The sequence below is a fragment of the Neolamprologus brichardi genome, chromosome 13, assembly GCF_056152115.1.
Source record: "Neolamprologus brichardi isolate AB-2024 chromosome 13, ASM5615211v1, whole genome shotgun sequence".
Taxonomy (NCBI): Eukaryota; Metazoa; Chordata; class Actinopteri; order Cichliformes; family Cichlidae; genus Neolamprologus; species Neolamprologus brichardi.
Genome location: NC_142116.1, coordinates 1,057,318 through 1,082,132, shown reverse-complemented (window position 1 = coordinate 1,082,132; position 24,815 = coordinate 1,057,318). Strand labels below are relative to the sequence as shown.

Here is a 24,815-nt window from a genome sequence, read left to right as displayed (position 1 = left end):
TTTCCAACATGTTCTGTCCTCGCCGTCTGTTTCAGTGAAGTTCCCTGTGTGTGCGCCCGTGTGCTGACGTGCTCGTGCATGCTCAGGCTTCTGCACGCTGAGTGGATCCTTCTGGCTGCGTTTGTAATATCGGTGTTCACAGTTCACTCAACAACAAAGGAACAAATGTGTCTGCAGGTCAGAAAGCTGCAGACCAAAGATCGATCGAAGCACCAACCAGGTTTCTTCTTCTGAAGACAAATGAGGTTTATTTGTTACAATGTTACCATTTTATAAATGATTGTGAAGAAGCTGCGCCTGGTGTCAAATGGAGATAACTGAGGGCCTTTCATATGAACTTGTTTTGAGCAGCCACCTATCCCACACGGGGAGCTCTGGGCTTTAGCTTTTAAGTCATCGAGTGAGTGTAAAACTGATCTGGTTGCAGATTTTCACAGAGCTTAAATGTGTTTTTCAGCCCTGCAGATTTGACATCTCAGAAAAGCTGTGAAGATGATTAAAAAGAGGCCAAACGTGGACCTGCAGGGTGCATGAAGGCTTTAAACATACTACAGTAATTGTAGAACATTAAATCAGCTGATTGCGAGGTGGTCATGTGGGAACTTTGACTGAGTTTATATGAAGTGAGGATTTCCCAGCCTGTAGAAATAGAAGCAGCATCAAGTCTGTGCTCTGAGTTCATGCACAGAAGCTCCCGGTGTGCACGTCTTCTCTCCCAGCGCCTCAGTGACACAATCTCTGACCAAATCTAGAACTCGCAGGTATTTGGAAGTGCGAGAAAATGGGCGAGTCTGGAGAATCTTTAATGATAAAGGGTGCCCGGGCTGACTGATAACCCTCTGCGGTACCCTTAGTTCCTGAGTGTTGCTGCTGCTCTCTGGCCTCGTAGAAACTCTTAATGTCTCTGCTGTGTTTTAACTTGCATTCCCCTGGAGGCAGTACGTATGAGCCAACACTTCCTGTGTGGATGTCACACTATTGAAACCTCAGCTGCAGCCACTTTGGATCATTAAAGCCCAAAAGCAGAAATCTCTTCCTCGATCAGACATAACACTGACTCGTCGAGGCGTGGACTGTGGGGTGGAGCCTCCGTGGATCCGACTTGTTTGTGCGGCACATCACAGGGGCTCGACTGGACTGCGATCTTTTAAAAATTTAACACCTCAAACTTGTTGCTGTGCAGCACAAACCGTTCCTGTTTGTGGAGGAAGGAGGCCGCGACCTTCCTCCATCGCTCTGTGGTCCAGTTCTCATTGTTGGTGCTTTCAGTGGTGGACGGGGGTCGGCCTGGTCAGCCTGACAGCTTTCTATCAGAGCTAGCATGAAGCTTCAGTCCTCACGTGCATCGGCCTCCACGGCCCCGTCGCTGCTTCACCGCTGTTCCTTCTTTGCACCATAAAAACTGACCCCTGCAGACACAGAGCTGCTGTTTTGGAGACGTTCTGACCCAAACTGGCTCGTAGCCTCACACTCGCCCATTTTCCTGCTTCTAACATCAACTTTGAGGACAAAATGTTCACCCGCTCCCTGAACACTGTCAGGAGCCTGACTGCAGGTAACCTGAGCCGACTGGACGCACCTGTGTTTGTAAGACCTCAGAGTGTCAGGACAAAACCAGCCGCCATGTTCAGGGAGCGGTCTCCAGGCTTTTGGGACAACAATATTTCACCTGATGGAAGGACAGGATGTCACTTCCTGTTCCTGTGGGACTTTCATCTCCTTGTTTATCATCAGCAGCAGAGAAAGATGTTCTATCGGGAGCTCGGCTGAGAGTAGTCGGGTTTTCTTCAGAGTAACATCAGATGTTTGGTATCGATGACACTGCAGCAGCCACCTGTGTCTCCCTTTGATAAACAGTAATCCAGGCTCAGGTACAGCGGCTGCACCTGCTGCTGTGAGGCCACAGGTGTACCTGTGCACGTTAGCCCGCTGACACGGTTAGCTGCACTAGCATGTTAGGCTGGCAGCCTGAGGATCAGAGCAGCAGCATGGTAGCGTTTTGTTAGCATGTACTTTTAGTGCTGCAGTGTCTCTGAGGAGGAAAGCCTGTGTGTGTGCACGTGTGTGTGCACGTGTGTGTGCACGTGTGTGTTGAGTCTAAGTGTAGATAAGAGTGTGTGACTGTGTTTCTAAAGCTCTGCCTTGGTTCTATCCCTCTGCTGTCCAGGGGATCCAGGTAACACCTGCCCGCCTGTCACGTCCTCTTCATCGTGTTCGCATTTCATGAAAACGTTTCAGTGCATTTGCGTCCTGTTTGGTCACTTTCATCTCTCCGTCATGCACCACTTCTCTTACGGCTTCGGCGCCTCGATGAACCATTCGCAGCACTGAGCAATAACATCTCGCTTAAACCGCTAAAAACTAACGTTTATTTGCCCACGAGGAGCCTGCGCAGACCCCACGGACCCACGTCCAAACCAGTCGTGCTGGAGGACGATGCTGTGGTGGTGGACCTGCCCTCGTGGCTCATGAGTAACCTGCTGGAGGTCACACAGAGGAGCAGACACCTGTGCAGCTCAGCTCCTGTAACGTCTGCTCCTGCACATGTGCAGGGAGATACAGACGGTCCGTACCATCCTGGAGGAGCTGACGGGGGTGCACCACCACCTGCTAATCTATTTCCTTTTTGGGCTAGTCTCATTGTTCCAGTGCACCTGTTGTCACTTTGAGTTGCACCTGTGCAGGTGAAACAGGTTCATAAGTGGATACTGAAGTTTAACTGTTGTTACCGTGACGATCGACGATGCAGTGAACCTGGTTCACTCACCGCAAAATCCTGCAATCACTGCAACAGTTACAGTTATTACTCTGAATCGTAGCAGAAGCTTCCTCCTGTAGGTGTCAGGTGCTTCGGCAGGTCGGCGCTCTCGGTTTAGTGAAAGGTTGCATTAAACTCCGCCTCTTCCCTCTAGTCGCCACAGACAACAAAGAGCAGAGTGACGCTGTAACGTCAACAATCTGAGTGATTTAACTCTGTCAGCAGCAGAACGGCTGCTGGTCTGAGTTCACAGAAAGAGGGCGGAGCTCCAGCACAGCGCCGGATCAGCTGTTTAAGCCCCCGATGTGTAGTTCATGTTGTCTCCGTGTCTGTGCTCCACCCGCGTCCTTTAACATGTAAATGAATGTTTTTGTCTTTGACTCATCGACCGATTCATTGACACGCTGATCGATCCTCCAGGCCGCCAGTGAGCCGAGCGGCGCCGCAGCCCGAGAAACTCCAGAAAAACAACGTGTCCAAGAAGAAGCGGCCGGTCGAGGTGAGTCTGTCCGTCCGTCTGTCGCCCGTCTGTCCGTCTGTCCCTGCGTTCACCGGCCGCCTCTCCCTCTCCAGGACCTGATCTTGGACCACATCTTTGGTTTTCGGGGCTTCGATTGTCGTAACAACCTGCACTACCTCAACGACGGCGCCGAGATCGTGTACCACACTGCCGCCACCGCCATCGTGCACAGCCTGAGCACTGGTAACACAAACAACACACCTGAGTGACGTGCTGTGGACGTCCTAACGTGAGGTTGTTTCAGCAGCACGAACAGTCGCCTCTGAACGTGCCACTTCTACCTGCTGCACATAAACAAGTCACTTATGTAACATTTAATATTCAAAAGCTTTTATGTTTGTGGAAACAGTTTTACCAGGTAAATCATTGTTGTTGTTTCTGCTGAGCAGACTTCAGCTGTGGAAACGTGCTCAGGTTTCTCCACCTGCTCGCACACAGGAAGCAAAGATGCTCCACCGGATCTCATCCACAAAAACACGCCTCTTACCTCACAGAGCCGTTCTGTGATTGGTCGGTTCGTGTTTTGTGGATGGAAGCTGCAGCGCAGAGTGATTGTGGCCAAGTTCGGTGAACTTGTGTCTTTGCTTCGCAGATGGAGACCGGCCGGTCTTCAGACTTTGGTGCATTAAGACGGCGATGAAACGGCGAAAACGTGTCTGCTGTTAGCTTGTGGCTAAATGGGCTCAAGTTGGCCATTTCATGCAGTCTGTTTGTGACAATCCGGCGATTAACTGCGAGGAAACAGACAAGATTACACGTTTGTTGCTGCACAGAGATGCACGTTCAGAGTGCGGCCAAAACCTGACAGATCACGTGTCCATGAATCAGGACACAGATGCTGCAGGACGGCGGTTTCACTGCAGAATGACAGACGTGACATCCAGGACCCGGCTCGGGTGAGCTGTGCAATCACAGGGATGGAAAGTGGTCGGCGTGCTGCACGCTTCAATGACCACTTACACTCCTTTGATAGCAGACAAACCTCAGCGCAGTCGTCACAGGTACACAAACTCACAGATCACAGATCTGATGTTGCCATCCTGTGTGTTTAAAATCAGCAAACTGTGATTGCTGTCAGGAAACGTGTCGCCCGTCGCTGGCGTGTAGCAGCAGATTGCTGATCTCCGGCAGCGTGGGCGGAGCTTTGCACAAGAAAAGCACAGCTTCTGACGACATCACCAGAAAGAGAATGAAACCGTGTGGTTAGCTCACCTGCATGTGTGCGTTTGTGTGCGTGACTCGTGCTGAATGAAGCGACGGCTGAGTTTATTCGGTGCCTTGCAGGTAAAACGTGTCTGTTGTGTCTTTGCAGGAACTCAGAGCTTCTACCTGGAGCACACGGACGACATCCTGTGTCTGACCGTCAACCAGCACCCCAAATTCAAAAACATCATCGCCACCGGGCAGATCGGTACGCTTCGGTGTTTGTGTGTGTGGCGTGTCGCTGTCGGTGCATGGCCGTGTTCTCCTCCACTAACTGTACTAAAGAGACGTCCCGCTTTCTCTCCCTGCTTCCTGTTTAACCCGCCTGCTTTGCTTTTATACTGACGACTCACCGACAGGGAGCGAGCGTGAGGCGGCACATGGCGACAGTTTCCCCTCGAGGTCTGCGTTTGAAATACAGGAAGTGGGGTTAATTCAGCCAATCAGGAAACACAAGCAGAGCTTCACAGAGTTTGTTGTTTTGAACCGTAGAGCAGCCGAAGCGATCCGCAGTCAGGAACGTCGAAGCTCGGCGCAGACGCAGGATGAATGAAACGTTTTTTCTGCCTGGCTGTGACTCACTGCAGGTTTTCATGTTGTTGTCTTTGTGTGTGTTTTTGGCCGGCCTCATTTGTCGCTCTCACAACACCTCAGGTGACGGCGGTGAACTCCCAGGTAAACTACAAACGACCCGCACGCCTCCATCACAGCAAACTGAAACCCAGACGCGTCTGTTTGGTTTTTACGTCTCATAAAAACAATTTAAACAAAATATTTTTGCATTTTTAATCCAACAAAATTGTAACATTTATAAAAAAGTAATTTTTCTGATAAATGTTCAGAAATTTCATTAAATATTTAAAATATATTCATGTTATACAACAATTCTACTTTTGCCAGCATCAACATGAACACTTATTGTCTTATATTCTTAATCATTGTTTTTTGCATTTAAATAAACATTTGTTGGTAACTTTGTATCAACACACAGGATAGTTTCACCACATTAATGATTGCAGTGACTCATTCCTGACGAGCTGATGATCGATCAATAAGATGTTTCTGCTGCATGTTCGACGTCTCAAACTGAACTCATTCGATTTGTTTAACGAGTAGTTAAAGTACTCGAGTACCAAACGCAAACTCTTGTAGCGTGGCGGTGAAACGGCGTCTGGTTTTCAGGGTGTCTGTCGGCTGCACCGACCCCTCTGTGTCGCTGTCGCAGTTTCTCCCTCTGTGGTCGTGCTGACGCTGCCTGTGGCTGTCACGGCGATAAACACTCGCTCCGTCTCCACGCAGGAACGACCCCCTCGATCCACGTGTGGGACGCCATGGGCAAGCAGACGCTGTCCATCCTCCGCTGTCCGCACGGCAAAGGCGTCGGCTACGTGAACTTCAGCGCCACGGGGAAGCTGCTGCTGTCCGTCGGAGTGGACCCTGAATTCACCATCGTGGTGTGGCGCTGGCAGGAAGGTCAGAGACTCTCAGCGTGGTTTGATTCGCTTCCCTCTGTGGCGGCTGTAACCACGGTAACCACAGCGTGTCTCCTCTAGGATCTCGAGTGTGCGGGAAAGCCGGACACCCGGACCGGATCTTCGTGGTGGAGTTTCGGCCCGACTCGGACGCTCAGTTCGTGTCGGTGGGAATCAAACACGTGAAGTTCTGGACGCTGGCCGGCGGCGCGCTGATGTACAAGAAGGGCGTGGTGGGGACGCTGGAGGACGGCAGGATGCAGACGATGCTGTCCGTCGCCTTCGGCGCGGTGAGTTCGCCGCTTCGCCCCTCAGGAGCGTCGTTCAGTCGGAGCACGTAAGCTGACCGTGTCTGTGTTCACCTTTGCAGAGTAACTTGACGTTCACAGGCGCCATTAACGGGGACGTGTACGTGTGGCGAGATCACTACCTGCTGCGGGTGGTGGCGAAGGCTCACACCGGGCCGGTCTTCACCATGTACACCACCCTGAGAGACGGACTCATTGTCACCGGTGGAAAGGAGAGGCCGTGAGTCACACGCCGACCGCAGAGCGTCGAGCGCCATTTTTTTAAAAGGATGTTTATATATGATGTCATGAAAACAGGACCAATCATGAGTTTGGAAGTTTTCTACTTCCTGAAAGCCGCCAATTCTCTGTGGACGGACGTCGCCACAGCAACAGAGATCAGCTGATCTCTGTGTGACCTCATTGGTGGTCCTCTGTTTAAGCTGTCTGTCTGCAAGCTCCTTTGCAACCCAACCTGTGTTAAAATCTGTGTTTGTGCGTCAGGACGAAGGAGGGCGGAGCCGTGAAGCTCTGGGATCAGGAGATGAAGCGATGCCGAGCCTTCCAGCTGGAGACCGGGCAGCAGGTGGAGTGCGTGCGGTCGGTCTGCAGAGGCAAGGTGAGACCTCCACATTCTTCTTCTTTCCCCGCTCCTCCTCCTCCGCCGTCACCCGTCCGTCTTCCTCATCGCCTCGGCCTCTCGTCTTCCTCAGGGTAAGATCCTGGTGGGGACGAAAGACGGCGAAATCATCGAGGTCGGGGAGAAGAACGCGGCGTCCAACCTGCTGCTGGACAGTCACGCTCGGGGGGGAATCTGGGGTCTGGGCGCTCATCCGGCCAAAGATCTCTGCATCACGGCGAGCGACGACGCCACCATCCGCCTGTGGGACCTCGCCGACAAGGTGCATTCATACATATGTCAGTGGAGGACGTAGGTGGTGGATGCTGGGTGGAGCAGGGCTGGAAACAGCAGGCGCTGCTGCACGATGTGGTGCAGCGAGCTAAAGAAATCTTCTCTCTCTGGTTAGAAACTGCTGAACAAAGTGTGCGTCGGCCACGCGGCTCGCTGCGTCAGCTACAGCGCAGACGGAGAGATGCTGGCGGTGGGGATGAAGAACGGCGAGTTCCTCCTCCTCCTCTCCAATTCGCTGAAGATGTGGGCGAAGAAGCGAGACCGCAGCGCCACCGTCCAGGACATCCGGTAAGAGAGCGAGAGCGGCAGCGAAGAATGAAAGCGCTGGATGTTTGTTTGACTGAACTCTGTGCGCAGCTTCAGTCCCGACCGGCGGCTGTTGGCGGTCGGCTCCGTGGAGAACACGGTGGACGTGTACGACGTGAGCGCCGGGCCGGCGCTGAACCGGCTGGTTTACTGCAGCGACATCCCCGCCTTCGTCCTGCAGCTCGACTTCTCTGCTGACAGCTGCTACGTACAGGTACAGCTTCCTGTTAGACGGAGGCTCTTCCTCCCCACAGTCACCAGGTGCTGTGATACATCAGAGACTGCTCTACACAAAAAACACACAGACACACACAGACACACTCGTTCTGCTGACGCGTGCTTCACAATCTCACCTGCAGGTGTCATCGGGAGCTTATAAGCGGCAGGTATTCGAGGTTCCTTCTGGAAAGCTGGTGAGCGACCCGATCGCCATCGACAGAATCACCTGGGCAACGTGGACCAGGTAACGCACAAATATGGGTCACGCTCGCCCGCTCGACCCCCGAGCTAACCCGACAACGAGCCACGGCGCTGACTCTTTCTGTCGTCTCTTCTACAGCATCCTGGGAGACGAAGTTTTGGGGATTTGGCCTCGAAACGCCGACAAAGCTGACGTGAGCTGCGCGTGTGTGTCTCACGGCGGCCTGAACATCGTCACCGGCGACGACTTTGGATTGGTCAAACTGTTCGACTTCCCCTGCACAGAGAAGTTTGTGAGTTTGTGGCCACGTCTCATTCAGTCAGTATTAGTTGTTCGGAGGTAGGAAAGGAAATAAATGAAGGAGTCGAGGAAAGAAACAAAGTCACAAGTTTGAAGTTAAACTTTTGACCTTTTGACCTCTGAGGATATCAAACTTGTGTAGCTGTAGTGTTTGTGCGCTCAGGTTCAGTTTATTCTTTGTATCCACGGCTAAGTTGATTAAACGGACGCACGTTTGCTTCGTTTCCGTCTGCAGGCCAAACACAAGCGCTACCTCGGCCACTCGCCTCATGTGACCAACATCCGCTTCTCCCACGACGACAAATACGTGATCAGCACAGGAGGAGACGACTGCAGGTAACCCGATCACCGATCAATAACACAACCGTGCACTCAGGAGACATTAAACTAATGAAACTGTTTTTATGTAAATGTAATTCAAAGTGCTCGCTGTTAAAATATCTTCTAAGATCAGGAAAGTTATGACTTGTGTCCAACACTTCTGTTTGTGTTTAAGAGATTTCAGGTAAAGTTTAGAAAGGGGCGGGCTTTACGTTTGCGTAATACCGATCTGCACCACAAGGTGGTGCAACAAGCCCATCGATGTTTTTTTAACCAGTTTAAACTTCGTGTTTAAAGCTGAGGAAACTTAGAAGGAAGTTAAAGCGCAGCGGTCGCAGGCGCAACGCTGCCCCCTGGTGGACAAAGTCTTTGTTACAGTTTGCAGAAGTTGACAACACAAAGTTCCTTGAATGCCTGTTTGTGTGTTTCAGTGTGTTTGTGTGGAAATGTCTGTAAACACTCGGATCCACAGCGCCTTAAACGGACCACAACCCACAACCAGCCCGAGCCTCCAACGCCACGTGGGCCAGACTGCGACTAACCCTCCACGACGGACGGATGCATGGACATGAACACAAAGCCTCGGGGGAACCCGCGGACTCTATCAGCTGATGTTTACATGTTTGTCGTTTTCTTTTTTGGTCACATGGTGAAAAAAACATTAAAATTTGTGCAAACAGGTTCATAAGGTGAGGGAGCGCACAGCTGTAAACCAATCAAACGACAGACTCCTCCCTCACTTTGGTCAACCACACGCTCAGATTTGCACGTCAGTGTGCCCCCTGCAGGGCTCAGTGGGAACCTTCCTGATGGATCACATGACTCAGAGGATCCATCAGCTGGTATCTGACCAAAACCCACAGGATGACCTTGTTGGACGGTTTCTGCCACCTGCTGTTACCCATAAGGCCTTGCGTTGGGTCGTCGCTGTGGTGGAGATGAATTAAGTTTGAACATTTAAGACATTCCAGTCGGCTCAAAGCTGCTGCTTCCACAAAACTGAGCAGAAATCAGAGTTTAAGGCAGCTCGAACTGAGCCGCGCTTATTAAAACGGCTTCAAACGAGTGTACGGAGGCCCACAAGTGCCACACAAGAACTATTTCTCTAACATCTTCAGACGCAAACCTGAAGATACTCGGTTACATTCAGGGGTTATTTTGGCAATGAGTCATTTACGATAAAATTCACACGCATCTGTCAAAGTTTCAAAGAAAACAGAAACTATACAAAGAGACGTTAAAGTTAAATTAGGAGGAATAAACGCAAAGACACAAACGGCACAGCAAACGAAATTAAATGTCGTTAAATAAAATTAAAAGAAAAGATTTATTACATCGCTCTGTTTTCTTTTCTTTGAGGTGGATTTTTATCTTCAAGTAAAACACAAAAGTCTTTGTTTATATAAAAATGAAACACCGACATGAAGCAAAACAAAAACTACGAGAAACAAAATGAAATCACCACAGGAGGGGTCAAAGGTCATCCTGGTACATTGCTCTGGTTTCTGTTTGGTTTTGATGAAATCAGCATCTTATTACGTGTTGAAACGAGCCGATTCGAGCGGCGTTCTGGTCAAACGAAGATTTCTTTATGCAGAAAACAGAAACGTTAAACTGCTTTATAATAAAAACAATCGAATGCAGTTTCATATTTACAGAAACTTTGTGAAGTTTGTCTGAAAAACAAAAAGTCTCACGGTCACGTTTCATGTCGGCGCCTTCACTGCATCTGTGGTTGGACATCGTCACACTTAAGTGCCTTTCCGGATCTTTCTACCTGTGTTTGTTTCATATGCTCGATTTATTTGTTTTTGATCCATAACTGAACTCGTGTTTTCTTTTCTGGACTCTGTCTGGTGCTACACTGAGAATGTTCATCCAAAAATGGACGTTTTTGCTTTGCTGCTGCTTTTTGTTTGAAAGACGTGAAACATCTTCATGATCGTACCAACACGCAGGAAACGATGTTTGTGGAGACGTGTTCATGTTTCTCTGAGCGTGGACGAGTCTGTGTGTCGGAGTATTAACGTGTAAGTGTCGTGAAACGTGTCAAAGAGTCTGTGTGTGTAACCATGAACGAAAAAAACCTGTGAGAAACCAACGACTGCTGACTCGTTTATCCACACACACACACGCACAGACACACACACACAGTATTGACCCTTAAAGCTGAATATAGATGAATATGGATCCTTAGCAGCTTATAAAGTTTTGCATCTAAAAATATATTACGTAGTTTTTGCTGTCAGTATCTCGGCCCTGCAGCGGTCTGTCCTTCAAGCTCTCGCAGGTGTTGATGGCCCGGATCTTGTTCTTACCGTTCAGCTGACTCCTCAGGACTTGCCCCTCTGCAGGTACTTGGTGGTTGCAGCTTTCCTAGCGGCCTCTTCATGGTTCCCATGTGCCTGTGGGATCCCCAGGTTCTTGTAGCTGTCCTCTGTGTCTGCGATGTTGGCTTCTGGTAGTTTGATCCCCTCAGCTCTGACTACCTTCTTTCTCTTTGTTATCATCCGACTACACACTACTACTATTTAAATATATATATATATATACACACACACACACACACATATATTTACATTTATATATATTTACATTTATATGTAAATATATATATATATTTACACATATATATGTAAATATATATATATATTTACATATATATATGTATATATATATATGTATATACATATATATATATGTATATATACATATATATATACACATATATATATATGTATATATATATATATACATATATATATACGTATATATATGTATATATATATATATATATATATATACACATACATATATATATACATATATATATATACATACATACATATATATTTACATGTATATATATTTACATTTTAAATAAATAAAAAAGGGGAGCTGGACTATATATATAAAATATATTTATATATCCGATCAATAGTAACACTCTTTATTCTACAGTATATCCTATATTTATTCTCTATCTACCGTCTTCTCTTATTTCCTACCACATATTTAGCTTGTTAGCATTAGCTGTTAATGCTAACAGTTACTCTCGCAGCAGTTTTTGAACTGCGGTCAAGTGAGCCCTCACTTACGAAGTCACAGTCAAGCTAGCCGCACCGCCAGCCGCATCTAAAATGTTGTTGCACCACTCTTACGCATATTACGGTATCGGTGCCGACTGGCGCAGTCTTTTGTGTCCTGACACTATTTTACTTCACAATCCACTCCCAGTTTGGTTCATCTCCACTTTTCCCCCTGTGATCCACAGCCCAAATTACTGTATGATTCAGAGAAAATTAACAATAAAATTTACCCAATTTACTCTACTGTACTTTTAATATCCTCATCTTTGAGCTCAGATTACAGGAAAACTGTAAGAGGTGACAGAGATATCTCAAAAGACTGCGTTTCTAAGCCAGTCGGCACCCATACCGTAATATGCGTAAGAGTAGTGCAACAACATTTTAGGTGCGGCTAGCTTGACTGTGACTTGGTAAGTGACGGCTCACTTGACCGCGGTGTTTTTGACCCTTTACCTCCTGCCAACACTTCATCTGTTTTTTATCTCTTATCAATAATTTGTTCCCGAACCCTCCCTGCGTTGAGTCATTTCTTATCATCGTCCATTATCGTGATCTCTTATGAATCAGGGATCCACTCCCCGTGTAAATGTCACGGACAGTCATGAAGGGTGGAGCCTATCGCAGCGGTCTGTGGGTGAGAGGTGGTGTACACCTGGACAGGTCACCAGTTTATTTTAGGTAATTAATGGGGATGATATGCATGAAGGATTGATGGGTGTAAGTAACAGATCAGTTATAAGGAATAGAAGTGAAAGATTGATTAGGAAGTCATGATAATAAAAACATGGAGGGTAAAAGTGGTGAGGGGGTGATGCAGGTTTGCAGACTCTTCATCAGCAGGAGGGAGGGGCTCTGACGTCAGAGAGATAGGAATGTTTAACCTGATCCGGATTAAACCTGCGAAGAGTTCAAAGTTTCTTTCTCTCCTGTGGTCGGGTGAGAAAAGTGAGCCATCTGCTGACTGCAGTCACACCTGGTCTCAGGTGGTGATAACTCCGCCCATTCAAGAGCACAAACTTTCTCCACTTTAACACAGACTGGTCTGACTGGTGTTTGCATTAGACTCAACCAGAAACAGACTTCAGAGACGCGTCTTCATCACCACAGGAGTCGTTCTTCCACAAACACGGAATCATCCGGGACATGATTTTATACAACAACGATGTGGAAGAAAAACAAAGCCTGTAAATGTAAAACTTTAAACAGTAATCAATCATTTAGTCATCAAACCTGAGAGTGTTGGAGCAGCTTCAGCCTCACCCACAGGAAACCTGCTGTGGACGTTTCTGCCACGTTCATCTTAATGTTGAGTCAGAATCACAAGTTCATCAGTTTTTTATTTTATCTGAATATTTAATTTGTAATCCTGCAAATTACAACAATCAAATTAAATTTTACTACATGTTTAATGTTAAAATTATAACATAATTTTCTTTGTGACTGAATGAATATTAAAGATTAAATTTGCAGAGTATTTATAAATATGGGTTTAAATTGTCTTCATTTCTAATCATGATTTAAAACTTTTAAAGTGTAACTTGATCCAGCTCATCAACAAAACGTCTTTATTTTTCACGAGTATAAAAATATTGTACTTTTTATGCTCCTGTGTGCATTTAGTTCAACATTCAACACAAACTGGTGGAAATTTTACTTTTTTTAAGTTAATTTGTACTTTCCTTTGTATCGTTGGAACACAAACTACTTCCGTATTTAACAAGCAACAGGAAGTGACGGACAGACGAGGAGGCGGGGCTTTCGTCTAGAAGCTTTATTGATAATTGTTTACATCTCACAATGCATTCCACAAACACGGCTCCCGGCTGGAAGCTTTTTATCGTCACAATTGAAGTATGAAGTTTATCATTCACAATTATACTTGCATAACAAACAAATGCTTGAAGGTTTCCCAAAAGTCACGTCAAGTTGCAACTTTATTAAGATAACGGCTCCACAGACAGAATGGTTACTCTAACCCCATGGATGTTTTTTTTATCTTTTTAAATATTTTCTGATGTTGATGGATGTAAACGTTCCTTCCAGCGTTTGTCACTAGACGGCTGCGATGACGTGGAAATAACGACTTTTATGTAATTAATGTGTTTAAATCGTCCAGCAAAGATTTCTAGATGTTTCTAACTAGAGTTACTCAGAAGCGATGAAGATTTTAAAAGGTAGTACACCCCTCCTCCCTCCCCCCGCTGCCTCATCAGGAGTCAAAGACGTCGTTCGCGAATCCGTCGTTCGTCACATCGAGGCGAAACCGGCGTACCGAGGAACGAGCTCCAAGCTTCAGGGACACGACAGGAAATCACAAAAATACACCGAAAATCAGCGAGAATATTCAGACCAAAAGAAACGAAAACAGAGGCGCCGCCGGCCGCTCGCGCTCATCGACCGCAGCCGACGCGAAAACGAACCCGTCAGCTGGAAAACCTAAAGTCAGAAACAGAAAACGGATCCCCCGAACCCGGCGGAGGAGCAGCCGACCTCCCGCAGCGCCGGGTGGAGGCAGCGAGGGTTCGCTCGAGATCCAAATGCGTTTCTTCGAGCGCAGAAACAAACATTTCAAAACTCGACTTTAAAAAGAAAAAAAATCAAACGGGGGAGGGGGACGTGAAAAATCCTCGACCTCGGAGTCGTCACGGCTGCAACTTTCCCAGAAAACACAAAAACATAAAAGGAATTCTGAACTGGAAAAAAATGTTTTATTATTTTGACAAATGCAGTTGGGAGGGCTGCGTCCACGCCAAACCCCTCCCCCTCCTCCAGCCTTCCTTCATATCACCCCGTCTCCCCTCACCCACCCACACACCCCCATCCTTCAATCAAATCATCTGGCTCAGGACTTCCTGAATCCAACTCCCACTTCCTGTTTCCGTCACTCTGTCTTGCGTTTCATCCCGGGCACCTTCGCCTGGATCCTGTGAACGAATCAGAACAGACGAGCCGTCAGCACGAGAACGAGACACAAACATCAAAGTCGACGTTAAAAATCAGACGTCTGGGCGTGAAATAATCAGGTTTCCCTTAAAAATGTTTTTTGTATAATTATGTGTGGATTTCTTCAGCGCAGCATGTGCTGATCCCACGGATGAGTCATGAGCTGATTCAGACTGCAGCTGAGGGGAGTTCGCTCTTTACTCCAGCAGCACGGAGGAAGTCAGCAAAGGGTTTGGAGCCGTTTGCAGGGAGCGAATCGATGTGTCCGAGTACTCCGATTACATCGTCCTCCCGTCAGTCTCAGAGAGATGCTGAGCTGGGAAACTAACGTGAGCCTCACTAGGAGCAGTGAGGCTCTGCTGCCTGAAACATTCCTGGATGTATTTGTTGGATTTGATCTGACACAGTCGAGCCTTCAGCAGAAACCATGTGACCGTCAGTCTTATTGATACGACGACATCAGCAGAAATAAAACTGCAGACAGTGGATGAGTGCGTCCCAACAATCCTCATGAACAGTGAGCTGACAGCAGCTCACGTTTAATTGGTTAGATTTAAAACTGAACTTTTGTCTCAGTCTGCTCTGCAGCTTCTCTAAGGCTACGTTCACACTGCGCATCAAATCAGATTTTTTTGACCCTCTGCGACCATCTATCCGATCATGGTGTGACAGTGTGAACGGCACAAATCTGATCTGGGTCACTTTCGTATGTGGTCCTGAATCCGATACATATCAGATGTTTTAGAAAGCTGCTGTTTGATGGTCAAGTCGCATTAAATCCGTCTTTTACGTCACTGACACAAGACAGACGCCGATTGTCAGCGCCAGAGAAGACATCGTGAACGCTTCCATCCAGTGAAACTGTTGGGAAGTTAATGTTGGAGAAACGTGAACATTTTATTTGTCGTGTGAACGAGCAGACACAAAAATCGGATTTGATCAAAAAATTGGAATTGAGCATCAAGACCTGCAGAGTGAACGCAGCCTAAGACCTGAAACTACTGACGTCTTCAAGAACACGGCCCCCGCTGTGAGGCCCCCGCCGTGAGCTCGACCACAGCAGACACTTAATTTAAAAACAGTGGTTTGTTTGGCTTTGACAACAGGAAGTTGCTGTTTTGCTGCTCACTTACTTTCCAACGACGTCTTTGATCTGGTTGTTGACGAGAGCCAGGTAATGGTCGATCTGAGCCTGAAACACACACACACACATATTAAAACTAGAACGAGCACCTCCATCATCGACGTTCTTTCTGTATTTAACAGTAAAATAATAAAAACAAGTAGAGAACGTCTTTACTGGCTCTGGTTTATTTCCATCAAACACCCTCAAACCTGCAGACAGGTGCATTGTGGGTAAAATGAGCCCTCACCTGGTGCTTTTCATAGATGATCGGGCAGCTGAAGACTGCGATCACACCTGCAGGAGGAGAAGAGGCGGCTGAGTGTTTATGTAAATGAACCTGCGTCTGCACTTTACAGCAGTTCATCTTAACTTCCTGTTTAACAAACGTTACATTTATCTGTGATTTTGTTTTGGTCCTTTGATGAAGACAAAATCGACCAGTGCAAGTTCCTAAAACTCCACCAGATGGAGACAACACACAGACCTCCACCCTCAGACTGGTGACATCATCGGCCCGCTGTGACTCACCCAGAATAAGAAGAGTGAGGCCGTTGAAGAAGGCGCCGACGTAGGTCAGGATCCACATCAACACGGCGAACTAAAGAGAAGAAGAGACGTCAGCGGAGGCTCGAGAACTTCATGAATAAAACTAAAGGTTCATCAGCTCAGGAATCAGGGAACAGTGGTTTAACACACTGAAGGGTCAAAGGTTAGGGGGTGGAGCCATGCTGCTGTGTTTGTGACGCTGTGATGTAAGCAGATGCAGTAAAGCGTGCAGTCTCAGGCTGCAGGCTCATTGAGACAAGTGTGACATTTAGTGACCTGCTGCTGCGGTGGGAAATACTCGGGACAACGACAGGAAGACTAGCGGGGGTATCCCAGAATGCACCCTGTCTGTGAGACATTCCTGAGGCTTGAAGCGGCTCCCGGGGGGATTAAAACTATCAGTTTTTTTACCCTCTAAGGGAATCTCGGCGGCGCGTCTGCCCGCTGAGCCGCAGATCTGTATTTGGACAGCAGGCCGGGGGTGGGAGGGGCTCAGCGAGGCGACGACAGCCCCCGACAGCTGCAGCGCCGCCTGAACGCTGACCTGCACTCGCAGTAAGTCGGTGCAGGTGCTGCTCATTAACACAGTCTCAAAAAGCACGAGCCCGTGCGCACACGGACGCAGCGCCCGCGTCATGCGGGGGGAGCTGTGGGCGGAGCTACAGGACACTTACAGAGAAACACGAGCCTTCAAACTCACCTTGATGGAGTCGACCAGGTCCTCGACCAGGAACACGCGTCTCAGGTCACCGATGGTCTTGTTGAGCTTGGCCAGAACAACGTCGCTGTACTTGTGGACCATGTCTTCAGACAGCGCCACCTCCTGGTCCAGGTACTGCCTGCAGGGCGCAGCAGAGCAGGTCAACAAAGACGTGCTGCAGTTCCTCTAGCGTCCAGCAGAGGCAGCAGTGAGTCAGTGTTCCCGTCATATGAAACATTTCTGACTCGTGCATTTAAACTTTATTAATGCTGAACGTGTGCATTATTAGGGGCGTGGCTTGTTGACATTTTAACCACTTTAGCGCCACTTAAGACATTTACAATATATTTTTCTTCTATATCGATGATTCGTTTGAATTTTTATAGAAAAATATAACATCAAGTTCAACTTCAAAACCAGTGAAACCAGTCTTTGTATCAATAAAACCGTCACGCTCTCTGGTCGTATGAACGGTGGACGCTCGAGCTCGCTGCTCATGAACAAACTGATGAAGTCAGTCAGGCTGTTTTCACGTGGTTACGGTAAACACCTCGGCGTTCGCCTCCCTGACAACGTGTCGATGGAGCCTCCAGTTCAACTGATGGGAGAGGCGGCACCAGTATAAACACTGGACACTGTGCGCATGTTGGACAACTGCAGCAGCAGAAACCAAACGTGTGTAACAGGAAGTGACCGTTGGCGGCTGATCCACATTGTGCGCGGTTACGTTTCCACGGTTACTCCATCACTTGTCTGCCTTCACACAACTTTGCAAAGTTCACAGCTTTGACGGTTAAAACTTCAACGTTTGTTTTTAATCGAATAAACCGACAGCGTGAACGACGCAAACTAAAATCTAGAAAGTTGTGTTTTCAGGTACGAACACGTCTGTGGATGTTCAGTGAAGCTGAGCAGACGGAGCGCTCGCTGCACGATCACGTCTGAGTGAAGACAAAGAAATCTGCAGGAAGTCAGACGTAACGCCTCTGTGTTTATATCTGCGCCTGAGGTTTGCAGCGAGGAGGAAACACTGTGAGAAGGTTTTTCTCCGTCTGAGGGAACAAACCACCAAAGAAACTAGGAGCTCAGCGTGACCTCTGACCTTTCCCTGCTGCGGTGAGAAAGGAGCGATTCTGATGAGAGGCCTGACAGGAGCAGCAGAGTGATAATCAGGATTAATCCGGTCGTTGATTTCTCTAACGGGATTGGCCGGAGACTCGCGCGGCTCCAGACCCAACCTTCGACACCGCTTTTAATGTTTTACCTCCGTCCCTCCCCGCTCTGCACCTGCCAAGTCATTCAACTCCAGCCTATGAATGCTGGACCTTCATCTCCTCCCGTTGCTCCTCCTCCTGGTTAAATCCCCTCAGGAGGATTTTCCTGGTATTTTAAAACAAACCTTTATTTCCTGTTTTGTTTTATCAAAGATCTGCTTCGTTTTTTCGACACAGATTTTATGGAAACTCAGCGCAGATGAAACTGCTTGAGCAGCTTTTATTAATGACCTTTGACCCTAAAACTGAAGAGGCCAGAGCCTCTACTGCAGCTCTGGGTCGACACTGTTCAGTGTGAGTCCTGAGCTACAGGGAGGTGCTGCAGGTCTCCAACCAGCTCGATTTGCCCTCAGCAGCTCCTGTGGACACACGACTCACCGTCTGACACTTTTAGACATTTATCAAGAAAACATGGAAAAATAATCAAACTCTGCTGATGTCGAGGCGACTTTATGGACTCCGACCTCTGCTGACTCTGCAGACGGGCGGTACTCACTTGAATGGGTGTCCCTCGTCTGACTTCTGGATGGCCTGCAGGATGCCTTTGTATATCCTGAAGCAGATTGTGACTGAGAGCAGGGCCAGGCAGATGTAGGAGCACACGCTCACGATGCTGCACACCGTCAGGGAGAGGAGCAGCAGCAGGGCGGCGCCGAACACCACGCCCGTGGTCTTCACATCACGCCAGTAGAGGAGATCCACCACTGCAGCGGGAAGAGCAGCAAAAACCGTCATCAGGAGGAGAAACAGTTTGTGTGGTTAGATACTGTAACTAATGATCTCAGACCTCCTGCTCCAAAGCTCAACGTCCACATTCATCATGACCACAGATTTTATTATTATGACTCTACAAACATCAGAGTTTTACTGGTGATTCGACGCCCACGACCCGACCAACTGTTTACTTCCTCCTGCAGCTCCAACGAGCTTCCAGCTTTTCTTCCCTGTTTGTTGGTGATTTGCATCATTTTCCTTGTTTTTGTTGAAGCGGCACGAACGGATCAGAGCTCAGCGACCACGAGACCGTCAGCAGACGCGCGCGGGAGGAAACAGACTGACTTTAAAGAGCCTGCAGGGCGAAGAAACCAGATTTTCTGCCCTCTCACATGGACGCTGCATGACATCATCTTAGAGTGGAGCATCCAGGGGTCAGAGGTCACGCTCAGTCGGCCTCATACAGAGCTTAAACCCTGCAGCAGCTGATTCAGACTGCCGCTTTCTGTCTCTGCGACTTTGATTCACTTTTACCTCCAGCAGCGATGACTGAAGACACGCATCATCATCATCATCATCATCATCAGAGCGCTGCGCTCAGTCTGGGTACGACATCATCGTTTATACTGACAGCCTGATGCTGAGCTGCATGTCTCACCTGTGCTCCCCCTGGAGCTCCGCCCCCACGCTCCCCGTGCACCTAAATGGCGCTCTGAGTTTTCCTGCAGCGTGCAGGCAGAGCCACGGCGAGCTGACAGAGTGTGTTAAACGTCACACACTCGAGTCGCGGCAGAAGCATGAACGTGTGAACTGTGACGTAAAATTCCTGTTTTTCTGAACGGAGTCTGGTGGAGTGTAACGCTACGCTCAGTAAGCGCATGGCTTATGTTTGTGTCCGCTTGGGGGCGTGGCCTCCTGTCACCTGCTGCAGGTATCACTGCAGAGTGAAAGGAAACGAATGCACTGTCCCTGCTGAGCCTCACGTTAAACTTACAGGTTTTATTCTCACTGCTGAAAACAATCAGCAGCATCAAACTAAAAAACTAAAAGAAAAAATCTGCAGGTTCCTGACTGACAGGAAGTCCTCCCCTCTCTGATGGGCGCTGAGAAGGCGAGCGGGGAGGTCAGCGCCTCCTGAGCGACAGCTGAGCTCATGACCTGCTCCGAGCACGCTTATATTTCATCAGGGAATTCCAGGCAGGTCAGCGGACCATATTAGAAGTGAGAGCTGGGTTTCCTGCAGGCTCGCAGACGCTTCACTGCAGCAGGTCAGGAGACGAGTTCAAGCGACCACAAAGCACCACAGAATAAACGGCACCAGATAACACGCTCTGTGATAAGGAAGCAGCTTTAAAATGCAAACGGATCCTTCAGTGAGACGACGGGCCGAAATATTCCAGAAAATTAATCCGTATCAAATGTTCAAACATTATCCCTGAAATTTTATATTTCATCAGAGGAAAACAAGCAGACCGGAAAAACTGAAAACACCCAGACGTCTGCCTGTTCCTCCGCTCAGGTGAGCCTCAGCTTTACCTGCTGCCAAGAGACACAGTCCAATAACTCTTCCAGCGTGAAACGTCCATCTGCTTCCTGAAGGTTAAGATAATCAGTTTGCTGTCAGATGTGTGACAGAGAAGCTGAAGCAGCAGATGACTAAACGCCACGAGGATGAAAATCATCTAATACGACTTTAATAGTTTCTCAAAAGACCAAAATATGCCACAGATACAGTAAATAATGACAATGAAAATGTGACGACTCGATTTACGAACAGTAAAAATGTTTCAACACATTTCAGCTGCGAGCTAACGTCAGCGCTCTCAGCTTCACCCGAGCTGATCGAGTCCAGCCAATAATCAATAATTAACACTTTATGAAAGGACGGCACATGGCTGCTATCCCAGCTCCATCACCATGGTAACAGATGCTGAATCCTGGACCGGAGGCGGTCATGCTCAGAGCTCTCCCGTCCTCTACGTCTGCTCTGAGCGAGCTTCAGATTCTCAGCTGAAGGAAAACGTTTTAAACGTGATCTCGGTTTAAAACAGTCGTGATTGCACTGAAGGAGCTCCGCACGCCGCGGGAGGCTCTGATCGCAACGATGAAACGACATCAATGTGTGACGCACAGCTGAGTACAGCGAACCAAACACTGCAGATCCAGTCTGCGCAGAGCCAAACGATGCTTCACACACTGAAGCAGAAAGGCTGAACAGCTGACGGCCGCTGTGGTCACGCCGCTCACCGCGGTGTCAGGTTCTCTCCATCCAGCCGGGGTGAACTTGTTTAGCTGCACCAATCAGGGTCACACGTTCCAGGGCTGTGAGCCCAACAGCAGATTGTTTCAGTGCACGTTTCATTTTGTGTGATGACATAAAATGTTTTACGGTCTCCGTGCTCAGAAACACACGAGTGATGTTTCACCCTGCAAACAGCCTGTTTCTCCTGGGTTTTATTTACAGATAATCCTGAGTTTAAATAAATTAGACCTGAACTTAGAGTCCAGTTAAAATATTTTTTTATGTAACATTAACACTGCCCGTTCAAGGACACCAGTATAGAAACTACTGTAAATACACCAGACTGTAGAAAGTGTGCTAATGCACACAGGACGAACTCGAAGTAATCAGACTGTGTCAGAGTCGTTCAATTCATCTTAAATATGCTCAAAGAAACGCAGAGCAGAAACAAAACATCAAAAATAAAATATTTCGTTTGCATTCATGTTGTTTGGACACTGCGCACAGTGAGCGTCACACCAGGACTCCCTGTTTTTATACTGGCTCTGATGGTGCGTTCACTGACGCCCATCATAACGAGACCCACCGTTATTTACACAGAGCCACGAGAAAGGCGGGCCGGGCTCCGGCCGACGAATCATCCCGTTTACAGGCTACATGTGGGCTGACAGATGCTACGTTAGCCGACAGCTAGTTATCTCTCTGCTCAACGTGCTAACTCGGTGCTAACGCCGTTAGCAGCCGGTAAACCGCCTACCGAGCGGCCGTAAACACTCGGACCGAGCACATAACATGAGAAGAGACAGACGGGAGGAGGTGGAGGAGGGTCTGGGATCCAAATGTGTCCGCCTGGCTACATATGGTAGCAGGCGTGCTAGGAGCGATGGAGGCTGGCTAAAAATAGACCCGCATCACAGCGAGCTAAACCCGGCCGCTGCTTTAATCCCCCCCTCTCTGACACGGATACCGTCCCCCCTAAATGTTTTAATTTTTCTCCCCGGGATGCTCTCCGTCTGTCCCCAACGGCTGCTCGCCTCCTCGCGAGGACGAGCCGTCAAACCGTCCGGCATGACCTCCCGTAGGCGGCCCGGTGCGCCTTCAGTCCTCCCCGACTCAACGACAGCCTTTCCCGCCTCGAAAGGAGCCCCGCTCGCGGTGCTCATGCAAAGGCAAACCGGCCATAAACGCGACGCTAGCGGCGGATGGAGACAGTAGAGACGGTAAACAAAAGATCAGAGCCACACTAACCACATTTGGCGTCCATCTTGAAGCTCCGCTGAGAGAGGTGAGACAGGGGAGGGGGGCCGGGCATGCGCAGTTAGGCCTCTGTCTCACTCACGGACCTCTGCTGGGACAGGTTGAGCCCGCACGGGTCCGCTTCAAACCCGGTGAAGGCAGCGAGGGTCTGGACCAGGAGGTCAAGCTCCTCATGTTTAATGTGAAAGTTGCACATTTGTGAGGAAAAGACGCAAACTTTCACATTTAAAGACGAACAAAATCACGCAAATCAAAACGAGAAAAAACGGGCAAATTTACCCGGAAATAGGGTCAAGGAGAGGGGAGGGGCCAAACTCGTGACCACAACGTCAAAAATATACAAAGAAAAAACAAATTTATGAGGAAAGAGAAACGAGGAAGGCCTGTCTCCGTCCAGCAGTGAGGAAGACTCCACACTTCCTGTGTGAAGCTCACTGCAGGTCAATGAAACCTCCACGACTCAAAGGAAGCAGAGGTCAGAGTGCAAGGAGAGACAGGCTTCCTAACAAGGATGGTCGCCACAGGAGGAAGAGGAGGAGGCAGCGTGTCACAAGGCTGCAGAGCACAGAAGAAGACTGAACAGCTCGTGTTCAGCTGCACCGGTGCATGCTGGGAGAGCTGCAGTTCGTCTGTTCATACGTTACTGATGGACGGCGTGCTGAAGGAGAGCGGCTGCTTTAACGGCGTCTTCATCATCGAGAAGCTCCAGAGTCAGACGATCAAACGTCCCGAAGGCTGAAAGCTCAAATCGTGGTGAAGGTGACCGAGCGACAGTGCTGATGGCGAACTGCTCTAGAAACCACAAAGGAAGTTTGAGCGTCTGAAACGCGCTGATGCATCCGACAGGGACGGCACGCTCGTCCTCAGGGTTGATCTGCTGCACACGCTCACAAACCAGCGAGACTGGAAAAACCACCAGCAGACCCGGCTCGCCGTCGAGCCTCAGGTAAGACGATCAGACCGACGAGGTCGCCTGCTACAACCGGTCTGATGTTCACCTGCCAGCAAATCGCACTCCTGTCATCCATCACAACGCAGGCTTTGTTTTCTCCATCGCCGTATTCTGATCGATGTAAGGTCGTCACACCGCGGTGGATACCTGCGAGGGTTCAAACAGCCACCAGCCCGCCATCAGAACAGAACAGGCTCTGCGTTTACGCCACTATGAACTCTGCGAATAAATTATTCTGCATATTTACAGGTTGAGCTGCGGTTCATAAACTCACGATGTGTTCACAGACCTGAATCATATCTGTTATTAACCTCTGTCTCTCTTCCACAGCATGTCTTTATCCTCTCACACCAACCAATCACAGCAGATGGCCCCGCCCCTCCCTGAGCCTGGTTCTGCTGGAGGTTTCTTCCTGTTAAAAGGGAGTTTTTCCTTCCCACTGTCGCCAAAGTGCTGCTCATAGGGGGTCATATGATTGTTGGGTTTCTCTGTATTATTGTAGGGTCTACTGCACACTATAAAGACCTCGAGGCTGCTGTTGTGATTCGGTGCTGCATGAATAAACCTGATTGACTGAGCCAGCAGCTGAACGTCGCTTTGAGTGTGAAAACACGTCAGTCCCTGCTTCAAAGCTCTGTGACGAGTGGATGATGTACGAGAGGTCGATGTGTATACTGAAATTTTAAAACGGCCTAATGTGACAGCTGACAGGACTTCATGTGATCGTGTAAAAGAAATAAAAGCCGCCTGTCGTCAGGCTGTGAGCTGGACAGCTCGTCAGCTTCGATGGCGCTCGCTCAGAAAGCCGAAGAATTAAACTGAAAAATGTTTTTCTGCAGGAAAAAATGACCAAAATACACAAAAACACTTCCTGTCAGGAACCTTTTCATCAACAGTCGAGCTCAGCATCGCTCGAGTGTAGCTCGTCTGATTTATACAAACGTGCAGACTCAGAGCGTCTGAACCGGGGACGAAGGTGAGTCACTGAGCTGTGATGAAGATGATGATGAAGAGGCTCCTCAGGCTAGCTTGCAACATAAAACAGTTAATTCACTGCAGCCACACACACACACACACACACACACACACACACACACAGAGCAAATACTGCTTAGTCACAGTGCGACAGCCTCATGGCTACATGTTCTGTCACTTCATGGCCATCGCTCATTAATCACACACACACACACACACACACACACACACACACACACACACACACACACACGGGAAGTGAAAGCCGTGCTGTGACCTCAGATGATGCAACAGAAGGACACGTGATGGTCAGCAGCGAGCGGCGTGAAAGAACATTTGAGCTTTTGAAACATTAAAGTGAGACAAACATGATTTTAGTTCAACTGCGTCACTGAAATCTACTCGAACATTTACTCTGAAAGGTCTACAAGAACTTCCTGAAAGAGCATCTCGTGCACGGCTCATTTAAATCGAGTACGTCCTTCATGATGCTACA

At 48.5% G+C, this 24,815-nt stretch overlaps 2 protein-coding genes across 6 annotated transcripts in view; one reads left to right on the top strand and one right to left on the bottom strand.

The window, feature by feature from the left end:
* LOC102785456 (echinoderm microtubule-associated protein-like 6) overlaps window positions 1-10,602 on the top strand; it is a 66,526-nt gene extending 55,924 nt beyond the window's left edge. Inside the window, exons 30-44 of one of the 2 annotated variants that reach the window (XM_087849946.1) lie at window positions 3,179-3,257; window positions 3,332-3,461; window positions 4,591-4,689; window positions 5,136-5,156; window positions 5,781-5,954; window positions 6,035-6,243; window positions 6,324-6,481; window positions 6,745-6,859; window positions 6,954-7,142; window positions 7,269-7,441; window positions 7,511-7,673; window positions 7,819-7,922; window positions 8,019-8,172; window positions 8,416-8,516; window positions 8,933-10,602. In XM_087849946.1, the coding sequence (XP_087706072.1) occupies window positions 3,179-3,257; window positions 3,332-3,461; window positions 4,591-4,689; window positions 5,136-5,156; window positions 5,781-5,954; window positions 6,035-6,243; window positions 6,324-6,481; window positions 6,745-6,859; window positions 6,954-7,142; window positions 7,269-7,441; window positions 7,511-7,673; window positions 7,819-7,922; window positions 8,019-8,172; window positions 8,416-8,516; window positions 8,933-8,957 (1,894 nt within the window). In that variant the 3' untranslated portion in view covers window positions 8,958-10,602. The remainder of the gene's footprint in view (window positions 1-3,178; window positions 3,258-3,331; window positions 3,462-4,590; window positions 4,690-5,135; window positions 5,157-5,780; window positions 5,955-6,034; window positions 6,244-6,323; window positions 6,482-6,744; window positions 6,860-6,953; window positions 7,143-7,268; window positions 7,442-7,510; window positions 7,674-7,818; window positions 7,923-8,018; window positions 8,173-8,415; window positions 8,517-8,932) is intronic. The other variant, XM_087849947.1, reaches the window with a different exon arrangement.
* A 2,744-nt stretch (window positions 10,603-13,346) lies between these two features.
* rtn4b (reticulon 4b) overlaps window positions 13,347-24,815 on the bottom strand; it is a 32,988-nt gene continuing 21,519 nt past the window's right edge. For all 4 annotated transcript variants that reach the window (XM_087849942.1, XM_087849939.1, XM_087849940.1 and 1 more), the window contains 6 exons: window positions 18,676-18,883; window positions 16,906-17,044; window positions 16,188-16,257; window positions 15,907-15,953; window positions 15,667-15,725; window positions 13,347-14,514 (listed from right to left, as the gene is read on the bottom strand). In XM_087849942.1, the coding sequence (XP_087706068.1) occupies window positions 14,472-14,514; window positions 15,667-15,725; window positions 15,907-15,953; window positions 16,188-16,257; window positions 16,906-17,044; window positions 18,676-18,883 (566 nt within the window). In that variant the 3' untranslated portion in view covers window positions 13,347-14,471. The remainder of the gene's footprint in view (window positions 14,515-15,666; window positions 15,726-15,906; window positions 15,954-16,187; window positions 16,258-16,905; window positions 17,045-18,675; window positions 18,884-24,815) is intronic.